This window comes from Rhipicephalus microplus, chromosome X (genome assembly GCF_043290135.1).
Source record: "Rhipicephalus microplus isolate Deutch F79 chromosome X, USDA_Rmic, whole genome shotgun sequence".
Classification (NCBI taxonomy): Eukaryota; Metazoa; Arthropoda; class Arachnida; order Ixodida; family Ixodidae; genus Rhipicephalus; species Rhipicephalus microplus.
In genome coordinates this window covers 405655519-405680258 of record NC_134710.1, presented here as the reverse complement: position 1 = coordinate 405680258, position 24740 = coordinate 405655519, and the positions used below count along the sequence as shown (strand labels likewise).

General features: G+C 45.1%; 1 protein-coding gene and 1 long non-coding RNA gene across 3 annotated transcripts in view; one reads left to right on the top strand and one right to left on the bottom strand.

The window, feature by feature from the left end:
• The first annotated feature begins 12106 nt into the window (after positions 1-12106).
• LOC142776474 (uncharacterized) lies at positions 12107-16692 on the top strand. Its single transcript, XR_012887562.1, has 2 exons — positions 12107-14221; positions 14767-16692. It is a non-coding gene; the product is annotated as an uncharacterized LOC142776474 (long non-coding RNA).
• Positions 16693-22154: 5462 nt separating this feature from the next.
• Positions 22155-24740, bottom strand: part of LOC119160956 (DNA repair protein SWI5 homolog) — a 36845-nt gene continuing 34259 nt past the window's right edge. For both annotated transcript variants that reach the window (XM_075880210.1, XM_075880213.1), the window contains one exon: positions 22155-22366. Coding sequence is in view for 1 of the 2 variants with exons in the window: in XM_075880213.1 (XP_075736328.1) it covers positions 22341-22366 (26 nt within the window). In the remaining variant the exon portion in view is untranslated. The remainder of the gene's footprint in view (positions 22367-24740) is intronic.

The window sequence follows — 24740 nt, the reverse complement described above, 5'->3', positions numbered from 1 at the left end:
TTCGAGTAGTGCATTTGCCACAGGGAGCTTCGCCCCTAAAAAATCGGGAAAAGCCAGAGTTGTCATGAAATGGAACACACATACTACTCAGACTGACAGTCCAAGTAGTGCATTTGCTGTGCATGTGACCTCTTCAGTGTCCCCCCTAAAAATGATTTTGCAACAGCAACTGGTGCACAGAATTTGAAATCCACGAAAGAGAGAGTAATAATGTCAAAGTGATTCATTAAGCCCTGCAGCTTAATTGGCGATAGCGTGCATCTGTAATTTACTCCTCCTTTGCAACATAATGTGAAAAGCTATTAACGAATTACCAAAGCATAGAGGAGACTTTGCTTGCCCATCTGAAGCATCACACTGGCATTTTCTGGCGACATGATGGCAACATTTTTTTCCCATCTGCATGCTTACGACAGTATAAGACATGTCTTTGTATTCAGTGTGTCTTTCGCATACTGAGAATATATAATTAAATACACACAAGTAAAAACATTTTAGTAAGTAGATGTGGAGTGGTTTACAAATTTTTTTCCAAATGTGCTTTCAGCTAGCCATACCAATTATTGATAGCACACAGATATAGCAGAGGCCCTTGTTTATTATCATGCCTAGTAATGAATATGATGTAGTGATGTGAAACACCAGAATTTAAGCACAAGTTTTAAAACTGATTGCTTGCAAGATTCACAGTACCTTACTTAATAGAACTTGTGAAATTCTCAGCATATTTGCTAGAAAACTGGGAAGCACCAGTTTAGAGAGAAGAGAAGAAAACTTTATTTGCGCATAACGCGGAGCATTCCAAATGGTCGGGCCCCTATTCCAGGGCTCCGCTGGCCCTAGCCATCATCTCTACCCGTTGGACCAGCCAGCGCTCATCAACAATGGCCGAGCTGGACAGCAGCGCCTCCCATTGTTCCTCTGTGTTGTTCATGTTGTGGTGTTCTTCATTATGATGCGTACACTCCCACGTGATGTGAAACAGAGTTGGTGTGGCCCCACACCACGGACATATATCTTTGTATGCTGTGGGGTAGAATACATGCAGCCTGTGTAAGTTCGTGTATGTGTTTGTTTGGATTCTGTGTAATGCCACCGATTCCATTGCTGTGAGTTTCTTATGCGGTGCTGGATACACTTTTCTATTGTCCCTGTAATACTGAAGAATTGCACCAAAGTTAGGGTCTAGGGGCGTTGGATCCTCTATTGCAGTGTGCAAGGAAGCTCGGTAATCTGTGAAGCCTCGAGCCGCCTCATCCCCAAACTGGTTCCCGGTGACGCCCTCGTGCCCTGGCGCCCAGATAATGGTTTGGGTGTATTCAATTGGGAAGTCCTTGTGAGCTTTGGTTAGAATTTGGAAGGCCTTCATACATATTCTACCTTTTTCGTAATTTCTACATGCAGCCTTCGAGTCTGTGGTTATTGTCATTGGGGCTTTTCGCTCCCTGCCCTCCTTGATTGCCAGCGCGATCGCTATCTCCTCCGCTTCTATGATAGAGGCTTGGGCTATGGAGGCACAACTTGTGACGTTTCCTTTTCGGTCTGTGACCACGGCCACATTGTTCTTTGCATTTGCCTTATATGGTGCAGCGTCAGTAAATCTCGCCGTATTCAGATATTTTGTCTGTGTATCTATGTAAACGACTCTTGCTTTACGTCTTCCAGCATGTAAAACTGGGTCCATGTTCTTCAATAGGGGGCATATTTTGTACCAGGCTCTGACTGAGAATGACAATTCCTTGGCTCTTCCATGTGCCTGTACTTGTTCGCCGAGGCCGATCCTCTGAAGAAGTTTTCTGCCGGTTGTCGTCTGTAGCAGGCGGTTAATCTGGGTGGTTACTTGTGCCTCAGCCAACTCATCAAATGTATTGTGAAGTCCGAGCGCTAATAGCTTCGCAGTTGAAGTGCTTTGTGGTAGTCGCAGAGCCGCTTTATACGCCATCCTTATTATTTTGTCTGCTTTTTTTTTCTCCTCTCTATTCATGTTGTGGTAGGGTAGCGAGTATGTTAGTCTGCTGATGACTAAGCTCTTTACCAAACGAAGCACGTCTTGTTCTTTCAGTCCAGCACGATTGTTCGTTATTCGAACTATCATACGAACAATTTGTTGAGCTGTTCGTTTAATCACTGTGTGGAGACATCGCTGATTGGACTGTAACCACATCCCTAAAATCCGAACAGTTGTTTTCTCTGGTATAATATTGCCGTCTAGCTTGACCTCAAGGCGGAGGCTCGGGTCTGTCCTTTGTTTTTTACTCTTGGAGAACCGAATGAGTTCCGATTTGTCTGCTGAGCACTGAAGCCCCCTTTCTTTAGTGTAATATTCTGTGGTTTTAGCTGCCAGTTGAAGCCGCTCTTCTTTTTCCGCCAAGCTACCCTTGGTTGTCCATACAGTGATGTCATCCGCATAGAAGGAGTGTCGGATGTCGGGAATACCTTCCAGTTTTTTGGCTAGACCAATCATGGCTATGTTGAAAAGCGTAGGCGAGATCACAGCACCTTGTGCCTTTGCTCGGTGGGTGGAAGACATTGGATTCGTGTTCTCCTAATCTGATAACAGCGGTTCTTTTAGTAAGGAAGTTCTGTACATATTTGTACGTCCTTTGACCGCAGTTTGTCGCTGCTAGCCCATCTAATATGGCCTCATGGCTTACATTGTCAAAAGCGCCTTTTATGTCGATGGCCATGACAATGTTTTCTCCTGCTTTTGAACATTTGTTAGTACTTCCTCCTTTAAAAGCAGAAGGATGTCCTGTGTCGAAAGGTTCGAGCAGAAACCAAACATGGTGTTTGGCAACAAGTTATTTTGTTCAGGGTGCCGTTGAAGTCTGGCATTTATTAATCTCTCAAACACTTTGCCTAAGCACGAGGTAAGAGAGATTGGCCTGAGGTTTTCTATTGCCAATTTCTTTCCTGGTTTGGGTATCATAATTATTACAGCATGCTTCCATTGCTGTGGTATAGTGCCATTCACCCAGTGTTTGTTAATGAAGTTTAGAAGCACTGTTATGGCTTCGTCATTCATGTTGCGAATCATGGCATTGGTGATTTGGTCCACCCCAGGCGCTGTGTTGCGTTTCATGCTGACGATTGCCGCTCTGACCTCGGCATGCGTGAAAGGTGCATCCAGTTCTGAGTTTGGGAGCCCAGTGTATTTGGCCTGGTAAGGGGCTGTGATGGCTCGGGCGCCGAAACACTTAATATAGATGTCTTGAAGCAGGTCATCTCTTGTGCCTGGATATGTGTGCAATAATCTTTCTAGAGATTTTTGTCCTTCGCGTTTAGTTTTCAGAGGGTCAATCATGGCTCTTAGGATATTCCATGTCTTTGCTGTTCCTAGGGTTCCATTTAGTGAATCGCAAAATTGTTCCCAGTTGGCTGTAGCGAGTTGATTAGCGCACTGTTCGGCTTGATGCGGTATTTCTTCAATTTTCGCTTTGAGTTTCTTATTTCGCTTTTGCCTTTTCTATCTTTTAGTGAGGTTTCTTCTTGCTTCCCACAGGTGGAGAAGGTAAGCGTCTACTTCAGGGGTATCATCTGTTCTGGCGACAGTTTTGGTGTACATTTGCTTTTCATTTCGAATTACTTTGCACCACTAGTCCAAGTCGTCTATGGCGATCACGTGCGTTTTTAGCGCTTTTCTATATGCGTGCCAGTCTGTAATTTTGGCTGTGCCGATGTGTTTGCAGATTCGGCCGGTGCGGATTGTGGTGCTTAGTATGTAATGATCACTGCCCAGGTTTTCAAGGGTGTTGTACCAGTCCACGCTGTGGCAGTTTTGTACTATCGTCAAGTCCGGACTTGTGTCCATGGATACGCTGTTGCCTATCCTCGTTGGTATTGCAGGGTCAGTTAACAGAGTCATTTCCAGTTTCTCTATTTGTCTTGCGATATTCTTGCCTTTGGTGTCTTGCATCTTATACCCACAGCTTGCATGCCTGGCATTAAAGTCCCCAACTATGATTAATGGATTCCCTTTCGCCAGTTTTGCTGTCTCTTGAAAGAACTTGTCGAATGTTGCTCTCTTTTGTCTTGGGGGACTATAGATATTAAGTATGAAGGCGCTCTTTCCATGGCTTCCTTTGTAGGTTATTTCTGTTATGATATGCGGGATATCCGCCTCTTCAATGGGCGGATGACATATTGCTGTAATTGAGTTATCGACTAATGTAGCAACTTTACATTCTGCGTCCCCGGTACTATAAGTTTCGTAGCCTCGTAATTTTGGTTGTGTTCCGGCTTCCTGGACTGCTATGACAGCTGGTGACTTTTGTTGCGACGCCACCAGCTGCAACAGTTGCCCTCTTTTCCGCCGGAAACCACGGCAGTTCCACTGCCATATTTCGCACTTTTCTGACCGCTGCGTTTGATGATTAGCCATTATGCATCTCCTGGTTCATGGCCGACAATCCGGGCCTGTTGTAAATTTTCTCAGCTTTTTCTCTGATGTTGATGCCTGTGGCATGCTTTCGCAAGGCTTTCGTGAATTCGACGTGTTGTGCCTGCATTTTCTTGTCCAGAATCTCGAGCTTTCTATCTACATTTATCATTACTTGCTCTATAACTGTCGGTATAACTTCCTTTAATGTTTCTTTCAGCATCGACGACGTAATCATTGAGTCACCTCCTGCATTCGGTTGCGTCTGCGATTTCTGGCCACTCTGGGTGGGTATAGAATTTTGTTGCGGGTGCTGCGTTTGTTGCTTTTTTAGTTCCCTATTTTCGCGTTCTAGGTCACCTATTCTCACCCGCATTATCTCTAACTCACGTTCTAAGCGCGTGAGTTGTGGTGTTTGGTGTGAGTGTTGGGAGGATTTTGCTGCCCAGCTCACCTGGTTCTTCGCTTCCTTTTTCTGCGCCTTCTTGCCCTTGTGCTGTTGTTGCTTTACTTGGGCCTGCTTGTGGTCACCATTCCTGGAGTTGGAGCAGTCTCGAGAGCCGGACCTGGATCGGGATGTAGATCGAGATCTGGATCAGCAACTGGAACGGGCTCTGCCTGGCGGTGCAGAGTCCTCGCGGTCCGTGCTGAACCAGCGCCTCTTGAGTATGCCAGTGGTTTTTGGTGTGCTGTGTTGGTGCGACAGCAGCGACCGGCCCTTTTGAGGGACGTGTTTGAGTTTCTTGGTGCACTCCGATGCCGCCGTGGGATGGCGTCCGCCGCACAGGGCACATTCCGGATCGCAAGTGTGGTCCTCAGGTGGGTCTCTTGGGCGACAGTTACTGAACGCCTTTGTCATTGGTGTGGGACAAACATCCGTCCTATGTCCCTGGCTCTTGCAGAGTTTATAGTACTGCCGTGTGGGTTGATAAGGCACGCACGGCATTTCGCCACCGTAATAATACACGAAGCGCGGCAGTATTGGTCCATCGAATGTGATCACTGCAGTTTGTGACTGTCCGAGCATGCGGGCTTGAGCAATTGTCACTCCTTGAGTGCGCACTCGGAGATGGCTCAGGAGTTCAGCTTCTGGCGTTTCGCGTTCTAATCCGTGTACCACTCCTTTCAGGTATTCAAAACGAGTGGATATGTAGGTGTTCACGAGATAGTTGGTGCCATTGAGCTCCAGTGTCTTTATCTTCAAGATCCTTTCTGCTACATCTTCGTACGGAGTGCTTGCAATAATTATGTTTGATCCGTTGCGAAGGCGAAGCAGAAATTTGTGGCTGTTACAGGCCTCCGGGTCACCGCTCGCATGTTCTATCGCTAGCGCAACCTGGTATGCTTTCAGTTCCTTCACAACTAACCCTGGTCTGGGCCGCATGATAATCTTCATATCGTTTTTGGGCAGCGGCGCTGCGCGCGTTCGTCGTCGGCCCCTTTCAGATGCTCTTCCGCGTTGCTCTTCTGCAAGCGTTCTAGCGCCGGAGCTGTTGCTCTCAGTTTCGCCTCGAGCAACGCTGTCATCACTCGCGGCGCGTTCTTGTTTCCTGATGCGTTTTCGCTGTCGCAATGACATAGCTACCTGCCACTGACCATTCTTGGCTTCGTCGTCGCGTTCCTCCGCAGAGTCTTTTTCCTTGTTCTCAACGTCGCTAGCAGATTCCCCTTGTAGAACCTTGCCAGGTGAAAGGAAATCTTCGTTGGCGTCCACCGCAGAGCTTCTTAAAAAGAAAAAAAAAATCTATGGCTGTGCATGCATTTGCTCAATGGCCAGTCACTTTATGAAACATTGACAATGTTGCATAGGACAGAAAAATCAAGGTCTCTCTGAGCACCACAGGAAGGAAAAAGTGATATACTATATAAGATACTATAAGCTCACTGTTGCATGCAATACACTAACAGTTGTCCTGCACAAGTTCAAAGATTAGGAGCATTTTTTATTCGGAAATGGCTTCTTATATAGGCAATTAAATGCTTGCTAGCATTGTTTTAATGCAACAGCGTTAGAGAGCTTGTTTCGCAAAAGTTCTGCCATCAGTGTCATTGGTTGTGAGCGAAAAATCATCATAATATGTGTACGCACCTTTCTTGCACAAAATGGAACTCAAAAAATGGCGCCAGGCAACGACCACTAAGAAATGAGACAAGCCTAGAGCAGAGCTTTATGACTGCAGTTCAAGGTGCTAAGCTAGAAGGGGACGAATCTATTGAATATATAGGAACAAGGATGACAGAAAAATTTCAACAAAGAAGTGCCTTATGCACCACAATAGACAAGAATGGATCAAGTGGCGCAATGGCTCCATTTTCACAACGAGAGTAGGAAAGGGCTGAGAAGAGGGTTCCTAGTAGTACATCAACAGGCCCAGATGGCATTCCAATTATGCTGATAAAGACATTGGGTCCGCAGTCTAAGCGGACTTCGAGAGAGGCAGTGAGCAAAACAATATTTGATGGTGAAGTCACCAATAGATCGAAACTTAGCAGGATGAGCATGATCTATAAAAGAAAGGAGGACAAAGCTGATATACACAACTACCGTCCTATAACAGTGACATCAGTGGTCTACAGGCTGGTGATGCAGATTATAAAGAAGAGACTGCAGGCATGGATAGAGGATGAGGGGGTGCTGGGGAAACTGCAGAATGGGTTTCGGAAACACAGGAGGTTGGAAGACAATCTGTTCTTAGTGACACAGTGCGTTGAAATAGCAGAAAAGGAACACAGGCCCCCGTGACTAGCATTTTTGTATATCAAGGGAGCGTACGATAGCATGGTTCAAGAGGAATTGTGGGGAATACTGGACACACTAAGCGTGGAAAATGTAGTCACTAATATTTTAAAGGATATCTATAAAGATAATAAGGTAGTTATAAATTGGGAAAAACAGGTATCCAAGCGCACAGGCATAAAACGAGGGCTTAGGCAGGGGTGTCCTGTGTTACCCTTGTTATTCATGATGTACCTACAAGGATTAGAGGCCAAATTAGAGGGAAGTAGACTTGGCTTCAACCTCTCTTTTGTCAAATAAGGAAAACTCATTCAACAGGCACTACCAGCATTGTTGTACGCAGATGATATAGTGCTGATGGCCGACAACAAGGAAGATTTCCAGAGATTGATGGACATCTGCAGTAATGAGGGAGATAGGTTAGATTTCAGATTCAGTAAGAAAAAACCAGCAGTCATTATTTAAAATGATAACGAAGGTAGAGAATTTAGGACACAGGAGGTCACGCTAGAGATAACAGATAAATACAAATATCTGGGCGTATAGATAAGCAATGGGGCCGAGTACCTAAGGGACAACGAAATATACGTAACGACAAAAGGTAACAGGAATGCAGCAGTGATGAAAAATAGAGCACTGTAGAATTACAATAGGTATAGTGTTGTGAGAGGAATATGGAAAGGGGTCATGGTTTCTAGTATGACGTTCGGCAATGCGGTCTTGTGCATGAGATCAGAAGTTCAAGCAAGATGAGAAATTAAGCAATGTGGAATAGATAGGCTTGCTTTAGGAGCTCACGGGAATACACCAAATCATGGAGTACAAGGTGATATGGGATGGACATCATTTGAGGGAAGGGAAGCTAGCAGCAAGATAAAAATTGAGAAGCGATTGAGAGAAATGGGGAAGGAGCGTTGGGCTAGGAAGGTTTTCAGCTACTTATACATGAATATCGATACAAAATGGAGAAAGTGAACTAGAAAATTGACAGGTAAATACATAGAAAACAGCAGGGGGCCAAACCAAAAAGAACTATCGGTTCAGAAGAAGGTGAAGGAAACAAAGACCGAAATGTGGAGAATGAGCATGATTAAGAAGTCCTTAATCATGCCTTAATTAAGTATTGCGCATCTTCAGTCGCAACAGACAACAGCCATGCTTATAATCGGCGCTGTGGAGACATCGCGCCTGGTCCCTTTTTTCGATCCATCTTTGTCGAACTCGCCAACCATCGACACATGGATTTGACGTGTGGAGGACCTAACAGAAGTCTACCATTGGACAAATAGAGTAACATCTTGCCACGCACTCACAAAGTTGCATGGACCGGTGAAGATGTGGTACGACTCCCTCCTGTCCATTAACAGAACCTGGCCCGAGTGGAAGGTGGAGCTCAAACGTGCTTTCCCCATGACAGCAGGAATGCAGAGGCTTCACCGGGAAATGGAGCACCGAATTTACAAGCGAGGTGAGCCTATCAAGTGCTACTATGACAAGTTCGCAAAAGCACGTCGTTGTAACCTCAACGAGGAAGCTTGCATCGAATATTTGATCACCGGCCTAAACAATCAGAATACCATCCGAGCCGTCAGCACCCTGACGTACGACTCTATGGAGGAGCTTCTGAGTTGCCTCAAGCGTCTCGAAGAGCGAGTCGGAACTATTGGCTCCCGGGACTCAAAATATTCCAAAGGTGAGTGAATCTGAAAACCTTGCGGGCCACGGCGACAAAGAAAACAGAGCCGCGGAAATGGCCTTGAACGAAAGTAAACAAAACCAACTAAACTCCGAACTGAGGAGGGAGACCGAACTCTCCGAACCAAAGACCGAAACCCCCTCTCCTGAGAAAGGAGGGCCACAGTGTTTTAACTGTAACGTACTATCACCTCTCTCTCTACTGCCCGAGTCGGTAAGGTTCTGTTTGGTGTTGCACATAGAGTTTCCTAAAAGTAACATATATTAGGAAACTCTATGGCGTTGCATAGGCTGTTGCCAGACTTGGAGGGTCAGTGTTGCCAGGCTGCCACCAAATGTGGCAGAGAAATTTGCCCCCGTGATTATGGCTTCTCCGTGAGGGTTTGGTGTCATCCACGGTCCATTTCGCGAGTGCATGAGCGACGCTGGCCGTTTTAATTAACGGAATGAACCGCGCCTTGCAGACGTCGGGACGCGTTCTCTTGCTGTGTGCGCTGCTGTGGAATTAAGAGACCATGTCCCCAATTAGCCAACCTTGGAACGTTTATTCGTCACATGTGCACGAGTCCGAACGATATGTCCTGTGCTGACACAGCTACGGGAAGCGTAGCGTCCCCGTCGTGGCACGCGGTTGACGCGACCCGATCAGCCTTGAAAAAAAAAGGGGGGGGGGGGGGCTGCACCGCCTGCTGCGACTCCATTCAGCTTTCCCCGTCGTCCCTAATACTGAGACGTGATCTCTTAATTGCATAGCTGCTCACACAGCAAGAGAACGCGCCCCGACTTCTGCAATGCGTGGTTCATTGCGTTAATTACGTCGTACACACACTCGCGAACAAGTTCATTGCACCCGCGAAATGCATGGCAAACGACGCGTCCTTGATTCCCTAACTCTGAAACACAATTTCTTAATTGCACAGCAGCACAGACAGCGAGAGAACGCGCCCCGACTTCTGGAATGCTCGTTTTACGTTCATTTTGTTAACTAAAATGGCCAACGTAGCTCACGCACTCGCGAAATGCACCGCGGACAACACCAAATCTTCACGAAGAAGCCACAACTACAAGGGCAAAGTTTTCCACTAAATTTGGCAGCAGTCTGACAACAACCACCCCAAAGTCTGGCAACTGACTTGATTGATAGATTGATATGTGGGGTTTAACATTCCAAAACCACCATATGATTATGAGAGACGCCGTAGTGAAGGGCTCAGGAAATTTTGACCACCTGGGGTTCTTTAACGTGCACCCAAATCTGAGCACACGGGCCTACAACATTTCCGTCTCCATCGGAAACGCAGCCGCCGTAGCCGGGATTTGAACCCGTGACCTGCGGGTCAGCAGTCAAGTAGCTTAGCCACTAGACTACCGCGCCGGGGATTTGGCAACTGACTTATGCAACGCCAAACAGAACCTTGCCGCCCGAGTCTGCAGCAGAGGGCGAGGTGCAACGTTTGCAACGAAGTGGACACGAAGCCCAGAACTGCAGGGAAAGGGAGAGCGGGCCGCACCTCTTTCAAAGCGTTGTAGATCTGAACATCCGTGCAGTGGGTGCGGTGAAAAAAAAGTATAAAGTATTTCATGCTGGCTAATGTTAACGGGAACGAAGCAAGAGCGTACGTCGACCTTGGCAGTCAGTGTGTCATTATTCGGCGTGAGGATGCTGATCGGGTCAAGATCAAACATACGGTGATGGAGAAGCCGCTGAACATCGGGGGTTATGGGTCAGGACGTGTGACGCCGTGTGGTGAGGCAAAAGTTAACCTCACAGTCGACCAAGCAACGACTGATGTCCACGTGCTGATCGTGCCAAATGAGTCGCAGGCTATTCCTGTCATTGTGGGGCAGCCCTTCACCGAGCAACGTCACGTTATGTTCGTAAGGCGTCGGTACACCGTGCGTATCTTTGAAGAGAAGAAGAATCTGGACGAAAGTGACGAGACACTCCAGTTTATCAATATTCCAGATCTTCTGAGGCGCCCGACCTCCCTTTGGCAAAAGAGTTGACAGTTGTTCCAGCAAACTACGTTGGATTTGTCATGCCCTACGTTACGGGCAGCGAACCCAACGCCGATGTTTTCGTGGACGACCAACCCCGATGCCAAGAGGGGCGCGACCATTGCTTACTGTGTGGCGTCATGAACACAGATGCAGAAAACGAGACCTGCATTCCTGCACTGAACGTTTCGGACCAGGAACTGAATATCGAAACCATCAAGTGGGCTTCACGATCGGAAGTCTGGAGGTTGATGCAGGAAGTGAAATCAAGCTGCAGTGCTACGCAACCATGTTTAACGGTGACCGCGAACGTCAAAACAGGCCCAAGCGTACGTCACCAAAATTAAAGTACTATGAGAAACTCGACGGACTCATCGAAGTGTATCGCGACTGTTTTGCTGACGTCTTAGAGATTAGCAGCACCAATGCAGCGGAGAAGAAGATCAAAATAACGATCGGAGAACCCGTAAAGTTTCGCCCACGTCGGGTTTCCTTTGCGGATAGCGAGCATTCGTCAAGAGCGAATGAAACAACAGACCAGGTAAAATAAGAAACGTTCCACGACTTACGAACCGGAGGATGTCGTATTGGTCGGACGAGAGACTACAGATTGTGGCGAATCAGAGAGAAATATCGAGGACCACCGTATAGCATCAGGGCAGAACTAATAGATGGCCGATATCACATCGAGAGGCTGCTCAGTATATGACGTGAGAGGAATGCATGCAGCAGCATCGCTCCCCTGGGCAGTCTTAAGCTGTGGGGCCAGGACGAGATAGTCTTGAATAGGTCAAACAGTGATTCCGACCGGGACGGTCGGTAATTGCAGGACGGCTGAATGTGTGCGCCTTTCTTGCTCGAAATGGAACTCGAAAGATTGCACCAGGCAACGACCACTGTGCAAGCAGAGCTGGCCTGAGGCCGGAGCTGTAATGTGATACCAAAGTGAACACAAGGGGTGTACGACTGGACATTGGTGCCAAGAGCAGGCAGAAGAGGGCCGGCTGTGCAACTGAAGAGACGCCGTATTCTCGTCTCTCCAGTAGTTTTTTAGACTTTACCCTGAATAAACGTCGTTTTGTTAGAGTAAACATTGTTTTTTTGCCAGTCTTTTCCTTCCCATCTCCCGAATCATCATCGTCATCTTTGCATCTAACATATGCGTGACCAAAAACTCGCGCATGATTCAAATAAAATCAATAAATGATAAAAAATCTTGTAACAGAGAGTGGACCGAACCATGGTTGTTTAGGTCTAAGTGGGGATCAAACCCGGGTCATTTGCGTGGAAAGCAGACATTCCATCACACAGCCATGCCTCTGCTTGAGGAAACAGTGAAAATAATTTTCTCTACTTGAAAATGCAGTAAAAGAAGCTTTCATGCAACACTAACACATGCATCCTGTATACATGCTTCGCAATGCAACATGAAATATTGCAGTAATAATGCATGGTACAAGCGTAGATTGCCATAGGGCATGAAAACATGCGATTATCATAACGGCTCCGTGATTGGAAGCCGGCAGCCCACTACAAAAGGTGCACACATTACTCCGCCTATTTCTTTAAGGCCACGTGGTGGGTGCATAGCAAATTCGAAAAGGTTTCATGCACTAAGTGTTTGAAGTACGCTCTAGAAATGTAATGTCACTGTCGCATTCAACTCCTGAAGGCAAAGCTTCAGGGTCCCTTAATTTTTAAAAGGACTTTCAAATAAGTAGCAAATGCAACATATAAAAGTGAAATCTTCACGTAGAATAAATGTGCTAGTAGTAATTTAGCCACGAATCAAACAAACACAGAAGCGAGATAATCAGGGTGAACGTTGGAAGTGCCTCAGACAGGCTGGCCGACATTCTGATGGAAAAACCTATCTTTGTCAAAAGCCCCTTGTCATCCTTGTCGTGTTGGTTCTAAGGGTGTTAGTAGTGACGTCATCTCCTGGTAGTGGCACCTGTCCCTGTTGGTAATCGCCGTCTAAAAAGAAAAAAAACTATAAAGCAGAGGAGTGCAGTCTTCCCTTCATTTGAAGCTGAGTGTTAGTGATTCAAAATGTTCTTAAGGGTGGGAAAAAAAAGGAAAGGGAAAACAACAAAAAAAACTTGTGAAGTACGAGCGGTGTTCTGCAAAACAGCAACACTACAGACACGAATCCTTTTTTGATTTTGGAAACGCAGAAGCGAGAAACACACAGACGGTACGAGTGGCGGCTACTCGTCCCGTCTTCGCGTTCCTTTCTTTTGTGTGTGCTTTAATTCGTGGCTAAATTGTGTCTTTAAGTAAGTGCCCAGTAGGCCAGTTAACAGTCTTGTTAAAACACTTAGTGAAACAACTTCATTTTCCCAAGAAAGTTGTGAAACAATGTCTGAATATGGCCCACTGCACAATTACAGAGTGCCTTGAACAAATGGATAGACTTAACGATGAAGGTTGACAATAACTCCACTGTTTTATTAACTGATGTCAGATTGACCTGTCATTTAATGTACAGTACGGTCCACCGTTAGGGGTAACACGCGAGCGTGTGGCCGGCGCTCCACGGGCACTAACTGGTGGCGAGATTTGGAAACGCGGAGCATGTGCACAGATTTGCAAGGGTGGTACTTGCCCGCACCGTCTGCTACTTCCCCGCCCTACGCTCGGCGCGCGCTAGCAACACGCTTGGTATGTTCGCTGCATCGACCGTCAATTTCTATGTCTGTTATCAAAAGTGATTGGAGGGTTGAAACGGCATTTGGAAAGCTTACGATTATATTTTTGGTGAGCACTCACACCAAGCTACACGAGTCATAGGCTTCGTTATCGCTTTCACATGATTCCACAGCTGGGGCATATTTCTTCTCAGATTGCATTTTCAGCAGAGCTAGCTCTTAGAAGCAGCATAGCTAGAATGCCTCAGGATGAAAGGCTTCGAATAATCGAGCTGTACAGCACCAAAGAATGCAGCCAGCGTGCTGTTGCTGCCATCATTAAAGAAACACTTAAGACTATAAATAGAATTATTCAGGCCTTCAGAGAAGAAGACAGGATCAAGGACGCCCCTAGAAAACCAAGGCCTTGAGTGACAACTGAAGAAGACGACATGAATAACGTGGCATACGTCGCTTGCAACCCTCGAGCTTCAGTTAGTTAAATACGCCAGTGCTTTCAACTGACCGCTTCAAAAGCAACTTTGAAGCGGCGGCTGGCTGAAGCGGGATTGAGGAGCAGGATGGCAGTGCAAAAGCTGCTGCTGACGACCATCAACAATTCAAAGCGCCTGTAATTTGCCCAGCAGCATGAAGCCTGGTCCGCTGACGATTGGATGCGAGTGGTCTTCAGCGATGAGTGCAGCTAGTGCACATTCACGACCAAATGGGATCAGCGGGCTTGTGTCTGGCGTCCAGATAGAACTCGGTATGTTCAAGATTTTGGTAAGTTTTCTCCAGTTTCCTAACCCCGCAACAATTGCCATAGTAAAGCAATGTGTTAATTTGAGTTTAAACGCGTTGAAGTTGAAAACAATACACAAGTCTCACAGAAGTGCCGCGATTTAAACTCCTTTAGAAATTATACCTTACTTGTCATACACCCATTGTGCCACATGTGTTGGTTGGAATACATGCCTACAACAGATATAATAATCTGAAAATGAGACCCTTGATTTTGAAGTAATCTTCATAATGCCTGGTGGTTAAGGTCGCAAATCCATGATATGATTATAAGGGATGCCAATGCGCAGGGCCCCGAAAGTTTGGACCACGTGATCTGGGTTTTTTACAGTGCAGTTATAGATAGGTGAACGAACCACAGCATTTTCGTCTTAATAGTAATCTTAGGTTTGCTGTTTTGTCTCGTAGTTGCATCTGTTTTAACATAATTGGCATTACGAGACCCGAGTGCTATGCAATACAGCCTTCTACATACAGCCTTCTACAAGTTTTTTTTTTTTTTTTCATTGTGTTTGTCCCTACTATAGATTCAGGCCTGAGTATGTGCAGCGAGTAGCAGCAAGCGGCCGGACTGTAGTGAGCGTTTGGGGATGCATCACGCGTGATGGCCTCGGACCCCTCGTGCGCATACAAGGGGCCCTCACAGCAGACAAATACATCCATGTACTGGACACCGTCGCCCTCCCACACATTACCAGTCACCTCACACTATAGCAAGACTGCATTTTTCAGCATGATCGCTCGCCAGTGCACACCGCCAAAAAGCTCCATCACCTGCTAGCGCAGCGCGCAGTGTCTGTCCTCATGTGGCCCCAACAGTCTCCTGATTTGAATATTATAGAAAATGTGTGGGGAAGGATGAAGGCATCACTGTCTCGCCTACATCTTCGGAAAATCTGTGGATGGCCTCTGGGCTGTGGCCAACAAGGAGTGGGAGCGCCTTAAGTGTGACTCATATTTCACAGAAGCCCTTTACAGGCCTCTGCCTGACAGGATGAAAGCCGCAGTCGACGCTCAAGGTGACATCACTTGGTACTAAATGAAGTCAAGGACCCGCGATTCCATCACGAAGCATCTGAGAATTATATGAGAACGGAAAACTTCGAATTCACCACATATTTCACTGCACCCCCAAACAATTAAACCAAAAGCCCGGGTATAGACAGTTGACGTTCTTTTTTCCTTGCCAGCATAGTCATCAGCATTACGAATGTAGTTTTTTTCAGTGCCTATATAGTTCTGTCACGCGTGGTCTATAGCTTGATTGCACAGACCAGCATTTTATTTTGTGTTTCACAGGGAAAAGATGTGTTTCTTTACCTATGCATTATAGAAATGCCTCCAGGCTACAGACCTGGCCTCACTCAACCTGTCTGCCACAAATAGTTAACAAATAGATGTTTCTTTATTTATTTCGCATCGTTCTACGTACACCAATTTTCAGCGCACATATTAGTGAAATGTAATACTAGTTTTTGGAAAAGTGAACGCTATCGCATATTGAAAATATGGAGCGTCTGGCGTTTTCGCTTCAACGAAGAAAAAGAAACGTAGTGCGAGCTAGAACTAACATTGCTTGATTATTGCAATCTACAATATTTATATAATGTGGTGTCATGCCGCAGTGGGATACTTTGAAGTATTTTCAAATATGATTTCTTAACATGTTTCTAAAAAATACTATAAGCACATAGCTTTTTTTTTACATTGCCCGTAATCTGAATTCTGCTGGTGTGGACATGAATGCAATTGCAGCAAAGCTGCTGACAGAGCCCAACAACAAACGAACCGCGCTTTTTTTCTGCGCGCCGAGTACCCGGGGAGGTGCAGGGAGAGTGACGGGAACATGAATCGCATCGCGAAAAGCCGAACGCGGTATCTAGTGCACGGCAAGCACCGGAGCAGAAAGTTGCAGACGAACCGCAACAAGCTTCATCCATGCGCATCTATGCACATTTGCTGCATTTACAAATCTCACCGCCAGTTTGTGCCATGAAGGCCGCCGGCCACGCGTTGGTGTATTTCCTCCTAGAGTGGACCGTACTGTACATGTATAAAACTGCTACTGCATATGTGTGCAAGCAATAAGCAAGAGAAAAAAAAATATAGTTAGCAGTTTTGTCTGAAATGCAAAGCATACACTGGAAGAGCAATGTATCATGCTACTACATCCAAAAAAGTTTGTCGAAATGGCCACATATGCTACAGAAGCAGTCACTTTCTCAATAACGAATGCACACAAGCAAACATGAACCCTTCTAAGAAGATGAGTATTAACTAGACTTGTGCACATATTACTGTATTCGAATTTAAATTGATGAAAAGTTCAATGTGTTTGGAATAAACAAATAGGTGCATATTAGTCAGCATGTAACCACTCTTAAAGGTGGTTGAAACAAACCGTGAAAACACTTATGTAAATGTATATTAACTTGCATGCAACTTTTTGTAAAGGTGGTTTCACTGCAGTGAAGGAATGCTAAGCCATGCAGACACTAGAAAATTTTCACACTGCCACAAAGCCTGCTTGATGGTTAACTAACATATTGCTTTCACATTGATTCATCATTTTTAAAGTTTAGAAGCTTGTTATACCAACTTGTGAGCTCTAACTGTAATAAATTTTAAAACCTAACATATTGTTACCACATGTGTAATTTAGGTATGTGCACCTGTGTAGCGGGGAACATGGTGGTGGCAGAAGAAGAGGACGTTCGGTTAGCTCGCTGCTGCGCCTTCACTGCTGTATACGGAGAGGTGTTACAACCTGTTGGTGTCTGCACTGTGACTGTTAGTTTGGTGTGCCAGAACTTTGTTGCAGAGTTTGCTGTTCTCCCTCATATCACGCATGATGTCATTCTGGGACTCGATTTCTTGAAGCTATGTGGTGCTACTGTCGATTGCCGCACAGGACAAATTACAGTAGATTCCAATATCCCAGTTGCGTTTATAGAAAACTCGCCCTCTCAAGAAAGTGCTCTTTGCGTGTCTGTGTACACAACTGTGCCGCCATTGTCTGCAAAATGTGTCCTTGTTGTCTGTTCACCTGCAAGCAAGAAAACATTTGACGCAACTGTGGAGCCCGTGCATCTCAGTTGCCTAAAGAAGACAGTTTTAATACCCTACTGCACGCTATCGGTTGTGCAAGGGCATACTGGTTTATGGGTGATTAACTGCTCTAATGAACCTACAGTGCTGCCAGAGGGTCTGAAACTTGCAGAGATTCGTGAACACCAAGTATTCTCGCTTGCCACCCTTGCAGAAAGCAATGATTCCCCGGATAAGACCCGTTGCGATAATCCGCACGCCAGGGACACCACCATTATGGCTATGATTGATAAGTCACTCAGCACCAAGGAACGTAATGAACTGGCGAGTATTCTGCGCAAACATGCCGGTATTTTTGATTTCGCTCAGCACGATTCACCGTCATTCTCTGCTTCTCGTATAAAGCACCGAATCGACACGACATCTCACAGACCTCTCCGTCAGAAACCATATTGAGTATCGCCTTCGGAATGCACAGTGATTAATGAACAGGTTTGCGAGATGCTCAAGCAAAATGTGTCAAGAATCATGTAGTCCGTGGGCCGCTCCAGTAATTCTAGTGAAGAAGAAGGATGGGACATGGCAATTTTGTGTTGACTACTGCCGTCTCAACGCCATCACTAAAAAAGACGTATACCCACTCCCGCGAATTGATGATGTTATTGACTGCCTATCATCGGCCTCTTATTTTTCATCTGTGGATCTGAGATCAGGCTACTGGCAGATTCTAATGCACGAGGAAGACAAGGAGAAAACGGCATATGTTACAACAGATAAACTATTTGAATTCAATGTGATTCCGTTCAGACTCTGCAACGTGCCCGCAACTTTTGAGCGATTTATGGACAACATTCTGCGTGGATTGAAGTGGGAAGTGTGTATGTCTTACTTGGACGACGTTGTAATTTTTGGGCGCACCTTTTGTGAGCACAACACACGCCTTGGCCTTGTACTGGACTGCCTAAGCCAAGCACGCTTGGTGCTCAACTCAAAGAAATGTCATTTTGAAGAGCGCCAAACACTCGTCCTTGGACACTTAGTAAACAAAGAAGGCATACGACCAGATCTCGCCAAGACGGCCGCAGTGGAGGCATTTAAGCAACCAAACTCGGTGAAAGAACTGCGCAGCTTTTTGGGGCTTTGTTCATAGTTTTGCCGATTCATTCCTGGCTTTGCCAATATCGCATACCCGCTCACGCGTCTGCTTCAGAAAGGTGCACAGTTTGACTGGACCCCGTAATGCGAGTCTGCTTTTTCGAAGTTGAAGTTTCTTTTGACGTCTCATCCGATTCTTCGACACTTCAATCCTCTGGCTCCCTCTGAGATTGCCCGCATATTGGTGTAAGTGCTGCCCGGGTTCAACGCTTGGATAATCAAGAAAACGTTGTAGCGTATGCAAGTCGCTCGGACTTGCTGAGCGAGCGACTTGCATACGCTACAACGTTTTCTTGATTATCCAAGCGTTGAACCCGGGCAGCACTTACACTGTCACAGAGCAAGAATGCCTTGCAGTAGTCTTCGCAGTGCAGCGTTTCCGGTCCTACCTGTACGGATGCCCCTTTACCGTCGTGACAGACCATCATTCTCTCTGCTGGTTGGTCGATCTGCATGACCCATCTGGTCGGCTGGCGCGCTGGGCAGTCCGTCTACAAGAATATGACTTCACGGTTTCCTATAAAAGCGGCCGACGTCACGCTGACGCAGATTATCTTTCGCGACTACCGCTTCTAATGACGGAATGTGACGCGGACATCTTCGATACCTACATTGCATCACTCGACCAACCATTTCCCGATAACAAGACCTTTAAGAATGAGCAACAAAGGGACAGCACCATACAACAGCTTCTTGCTACCAAACCACAATCATCACCTACACGCTTCTGCATCCGAGACGGGCTAGTTTACAAAAAGAACTACACCAACACTGGCTCACGATATCTTCTGGTGGTTCCGAAGAGTCTTCGCATTTTTGTCTTGCAGGCTATGCATGATGACCCAACATCCGGTCATCTAGGCACAGCGAAAACTCTTTGCCATCTTCAAGAAAGATTCTACTGGCCCAAAATGCGCCAGACGACGGAACAATACGTGTCTAGCTGTAACGAGTGCCAACGTCATAAGCGCCCAAAAAGTGCTCCTTTAGGGCGATTACATCCGGTGCCGCCCCCTAGAACTCCATTGGAGCAAGTCGGGATTGACCTCCTTGGACCCTTTCCTCGGTCTTCTGATGGAAATCGCTGGATAGTCGTTTGCACCGACCATTTAATTAACATGGTACTGCGAGACAGCTGCCATACCATCGGCAACTGCAGCCGATGTGTCTTCCTTCATGCTACGTTTTGGAATTCTTCGACATGGACCTCCCAAAATTGTAATCAGTGACCGTGGCCAACAATTCACAGCAGACGTGCTGGAAGAGATGCTCCGTGTCTGTGCTTCAAGGTTTCGGCACTCTACGCCATATCATCCCCAAACGAACGGTCTAACTGAACGAACGAACAGAACTCTCTCGAACATGCTGTCTATGTATGTTGCATCAGATCACAAGGACTGGGACAGTATTCTACCCTTTATCATATATGCATTCAACACCGCTCAGCATGAAACTACCGGCTACAGTCCTTTCTTTCTTCTATATGCTCGACCACCTCGTCATACCCTGAATACCATCTTCCCGTGTTTGGACCGCCATGATCCCTGCATATCCGAGATCATCTGTCGGGCAGAAGAAGCTAGACGCCTTGCTTATTTGCGCACTCTTGCTTCACAAGACCGCTCGAAGGCACATTTTGACCACCGACGCCGACACGTGACGTACAATCGCGACGACCTAGTGTTGCTGTGGACACCAACTAGAAAACGCTGTTTGAGAGAGAAACTGCTAGCGCATTATGCGGGACCTTATCTTGTTGTAGACCGTATCAATGATTTAGTTTACCGCATAGCGCGTCTCCATTCAAATGGCCGACGGTCTGCAAAAACTGAACTTGTCCATGTTGCACGTTTGAAGCGCTTTATTCCTCGAGAGACTATTTGACTCGCCCAGTGGGCTTCGTCTGCCCGGAGGGAAATGTTACCACATGTGTAATTTAGGTATGTGCACCTGTGTAGCGGGGAACATGGTGGTGGCAGAAGAAGAGTATGTTCGGTTGGTGGCAAGAGCTCGCTGCTGCGCGTTCACTGCTGTATACCGTCGAGTAGACCGTTACGTCGGCTCAGAATAAACCCCTCTCGTAGACATAACAATATTTTACAGGTTCTCACTTGCATTTTACCAAAAGTCAAATACTGCTACTATTAAAAGTTATTTCCACTTTCATTAACCCTTTGAGCGACAGTGCGACACATACATCCCACTTTTCCATCTGCAGGAAAAACTTTCTCCCACATCACTCATTGCAAATAAGTGCGACGCTGTCACACATATCTTACCTAAGTTTTAGTAATCTCTATAAAAATTCTTTTACCATGCTTTCGAAGGGTGGTTGTAGTGTTACAATGGCGTTGAATTTCGGTCAATATTTTGATCATATCCTCTGAATTTTTCCCTTTTTCAGATTGATAGAACTTGCCAATCGAAGTGCTTGAAAACTTCCTTTTTTGCTGGTTTTTCAGAGAGCTGACTTTATCTTACAGACATCATGTGTTTTTTTTTTTGCAAATTTGTGCAATAACTTTATCGATAAATGCATCGGAACGATCCCCTGCCAAATTGCCCCACTCATTCCCCAGTGCAATTGTAAATATTTTTTTATATCGTATACCGCTTGAAAAGTTCACACACATGCAGGGACAACATTATGGCAGTAAATTAATTATGACAGTAAAAACAAGGGCAGCAAAATGAACAAAAAAAAATGGTTGGTGCATGAGGTCAAGTAACCTTTACAGGAACAGACCACAGTGGTGTAAAAGTTCACAAGAGGTGCAACTGCAGGGGGTGTTCTTCAGAAATGAGGTCCACACAGCTGTGCCCTTCACAACTAGAGAGGCGAAACTTCGCAGTGAGACTCACCTCAGCCGTTTCATTCCAAATACCTGTTGATTTATTTGCAAGGTGGTGCCTTCATGAGACACTGTTTTCCCAATTGAAAACACTCTCACAAGTTTCTTTTCATTAAACTACTGGTTTGCTCTTGATTAAATGTGTTTCAAACTATTTCTTTGTAGTATCTATGACTTTACAACCAGCCAGTTTTTATATCAACGGTTCAAAAACATAGGCGAACCTTCAAAGAGTAAACTCTTTCGTTACCGTGCGAAAATGGTTGTTTTCCATAAATCTTGGGAAACCGATTTCGCCAGTTAGAAGAGTACTCCAGCACGCATTGCAGCGTTCCAAACTTTTCACAACGAAATGCTCTTTCCAAAAAATGTATGCTGTAGAGCAACAAAAATATTTTAGAAGGAAGAAGGAATAAATAAGTTATAAGTGTAGAATTTTTGGTCACAAGCTGGTAAACAGTGCAGTAAAAAACACTATATATGCAAAATTATACAAAACAAAAAAATTCAGAATATACATTTTGTAAATAAATGACCCAGGAATAGTATAAAAAATAATGAATGTTGTACAAAAATATTTCTATTCACACAAAGAAAATCAGAACCGAGGTGCTGCTTTGTTGCTCGTGCCATGCTGTGAAGCATTGCATGTTTTTTTTTTTTTTGTGAGACACAAGTGTACTTGTACACTTTTTTTTCAGTAAATTTTTGTTGTGTTGTGATAACAGTCTCCTGGCGTTCCAATAGAGGTAGATGGATACCCGTGAAGTTAATAATCCCTCTATAGATGAGATGTCCAATGAACTTAGCTATTTCATATAGCGTCACCTTTTTCCATGAGCCACCTTACACTGCGTAGATTGGCGTTCCAATATATGCATCCAAGCATATTTTTTTTTTATTTTCGCGCATATCGTATTAAAAAAAGAACATTATTGCATACAGTTTTTAAACCTTCCGCACTGCTCCGTAGTCAGGGCCAAGATGTGCTCAGGGGGCCTTGTTGTTAGAAGCTCAGCAGCCAGCACACTGCGCCCCAGCGAAGTTTAGACCACACACGTAACCAGAGTACCTATAAGATGATGCACAAAGGTCAGAAGCTATATGCACTTGCGGCAGAGGAAACAACTTGAGGATGTAAACAAAACAAACCCATGAACGACTGTGGATGTATCAGGCTAACGCATAACATTGTAGCCATAAAACTTGAAGCTGAGGTGCTGTCATCCTCGAATGCTAAGCGTGTCGTCACTCAATTCAGGTGGGGTCGCAAGACAGTTTCGAGCAGCGCATGTGTTTTTCAGTGCTGATGCGTACCTATGCGCGCGTGATGACGACATCATAGGAGCGACTAGTGACACTAGATGCGACCCTGTGTCTGATATAACCATGCAAGCAAAACCAAAGCTGCTGGAAACTGTCATAAAAAGGCTACCTCAACACTTTAAACATGTGGCAAACCTTCACAAACATTTTTTACAGAACAAATTTTTCCTGACTCCTAAGAACAGCTCTCTATTGAATATATGGCATAAATTTCTGGCTATCATTACTGCTCAACATAGTCAAATTGTGAAGCTGACACTTTAATTTGATATTTGGCTTGTGAAGTTTCTTTTCATTACAGAACTTCTATGTTACTGTACCATAATCATGAGGGGCACACACTTCGCTCCATTTCGCCAGTCTAGTGCACTTTTACAACAATAGACGCACATTGGTTCGCGCAAAGGTCTGTCAAAAATCACTATGTTACCAAAATGGGCAAATTCAACTTGATTCTGAAAGTTGCGTGGCTGGACTAACTACTAGAAAGTGCTGGGTGCACAAGAAACAAATTTAACATGCCAAAATAGATGATCCAAAATCGTCGATCACTGGTGATTGATTTGGATAGGTGTGCTAACGAAAGAGTTAAACCAAGAAGAATAGCATTTGCACAAGCCTTGTTTCAATTAAAAAAACATATTATGCAGGTAATTTGGGTCATGACAAATGTGCTTATTTTTCTGTATAATACTTTATGTGATATATACTATTCAATTTGAAATCATTCGACTAAAATCACCATTCACACAAGCCTAGCATCAACGCTTGACATCACATTGCTGAGGTGGTGAGCAGAGCATACAGTGGCATGAAAATGCAACGAACTTCTCATTGCTTAATGTGTCTAGAACATTGAGAAAACATGTGACTTCCAACATTTGACGTGTTACGGTGTAGGCATAAAAAGGCACATGCAAAGTCACTAGCAGTCTCGGCTTACTATGCCTTTGCACTTGCAATAGATTGCCACAACAAGAGGGTACATAAGGCCACCCTTGGGCTCTGCCACCAGATGTGCAATCACCCACAAGCATGCTCAAGGGTGCGGGTCTGATTCTGGGTAACGACAGTTGCATTTGATGGGGACAAATTACAATAAAGCACATCTGCTCAGGTTTAGGTACACATTAAAAATAACTTCAGGTTGTCAAAATTAATCCTAAGTCCACTCTTTGGCGTATCTCATATTTGTGGTTCCAGTACATAAAACCCCCAAATTTTATTTATATTACTTTGGTGTACTGAGGGCAAATGTACTCTAATGGGTTGTAATTAGGCATCTTTGCAATTACCACTATCAATGGCCATCTTAAAGGGGTCCTGCAATACTTCTTCAGCTTGGTCAAAAAACATCACCGATCGGTAGTTCAGGCTCCGAGGAACACATGAGCCAACAATTGTAGCGCAGCATGCTGCCTGGAACTAATGATTAATTCTCAAATTCAACTAGGAATCGCTCCCTCTTCTCTCTATAAATGATCCCGTATACCCAAATTACTGTGTCATATACTCAAAATCATGGCTGTTGGCTGATTCCAGCATTACAAGCTGTGTAGTAACCTTGGCCGCCATTGGATGCCACCATTTGCCCGTGCTGGTGCTCACGATCACGCTGAAGGTAAGCCAAGCATTTGAAGAAAAGAAAAAGAGCTCTAGTTCATGACCTGTGGGTGAGATAACTTTTCCTCCCATGCCATCCCTTACTGCTTAGCTTGCTGTGCACTCTTTGGGACGAGAAAAAGAAATTGCAGAGTGAAATAAAGCTCGGTAACTTCGCTCCTACTTGACGGATTCAAAAAATTTTAGTGAAAGTTGATTAAAGAGGCTATTTACTTTTTAATGAAGCCATTGAGTGGTTACTTAGAAAAGTACTGCAGGGTGATTTCAAGATTGAACAACTCCTTGTTTAATACCAAGCAGATATTCCAAGTTCATTTCCTCTTTGCAAGTCCCCAATTTTTTTCCGCTGGTTACACAGGTTGAGTCCTGGCACCTTTTAAAGAAATACTTGAACAAAAATTTTTAAGTCTTGTTTTTTCCATCACAAAAAATAGCCGATGACCCACTTATGATGGCTAGAACCTTTGTTTGCTCAACTGCATGACAGTTAATTGTTT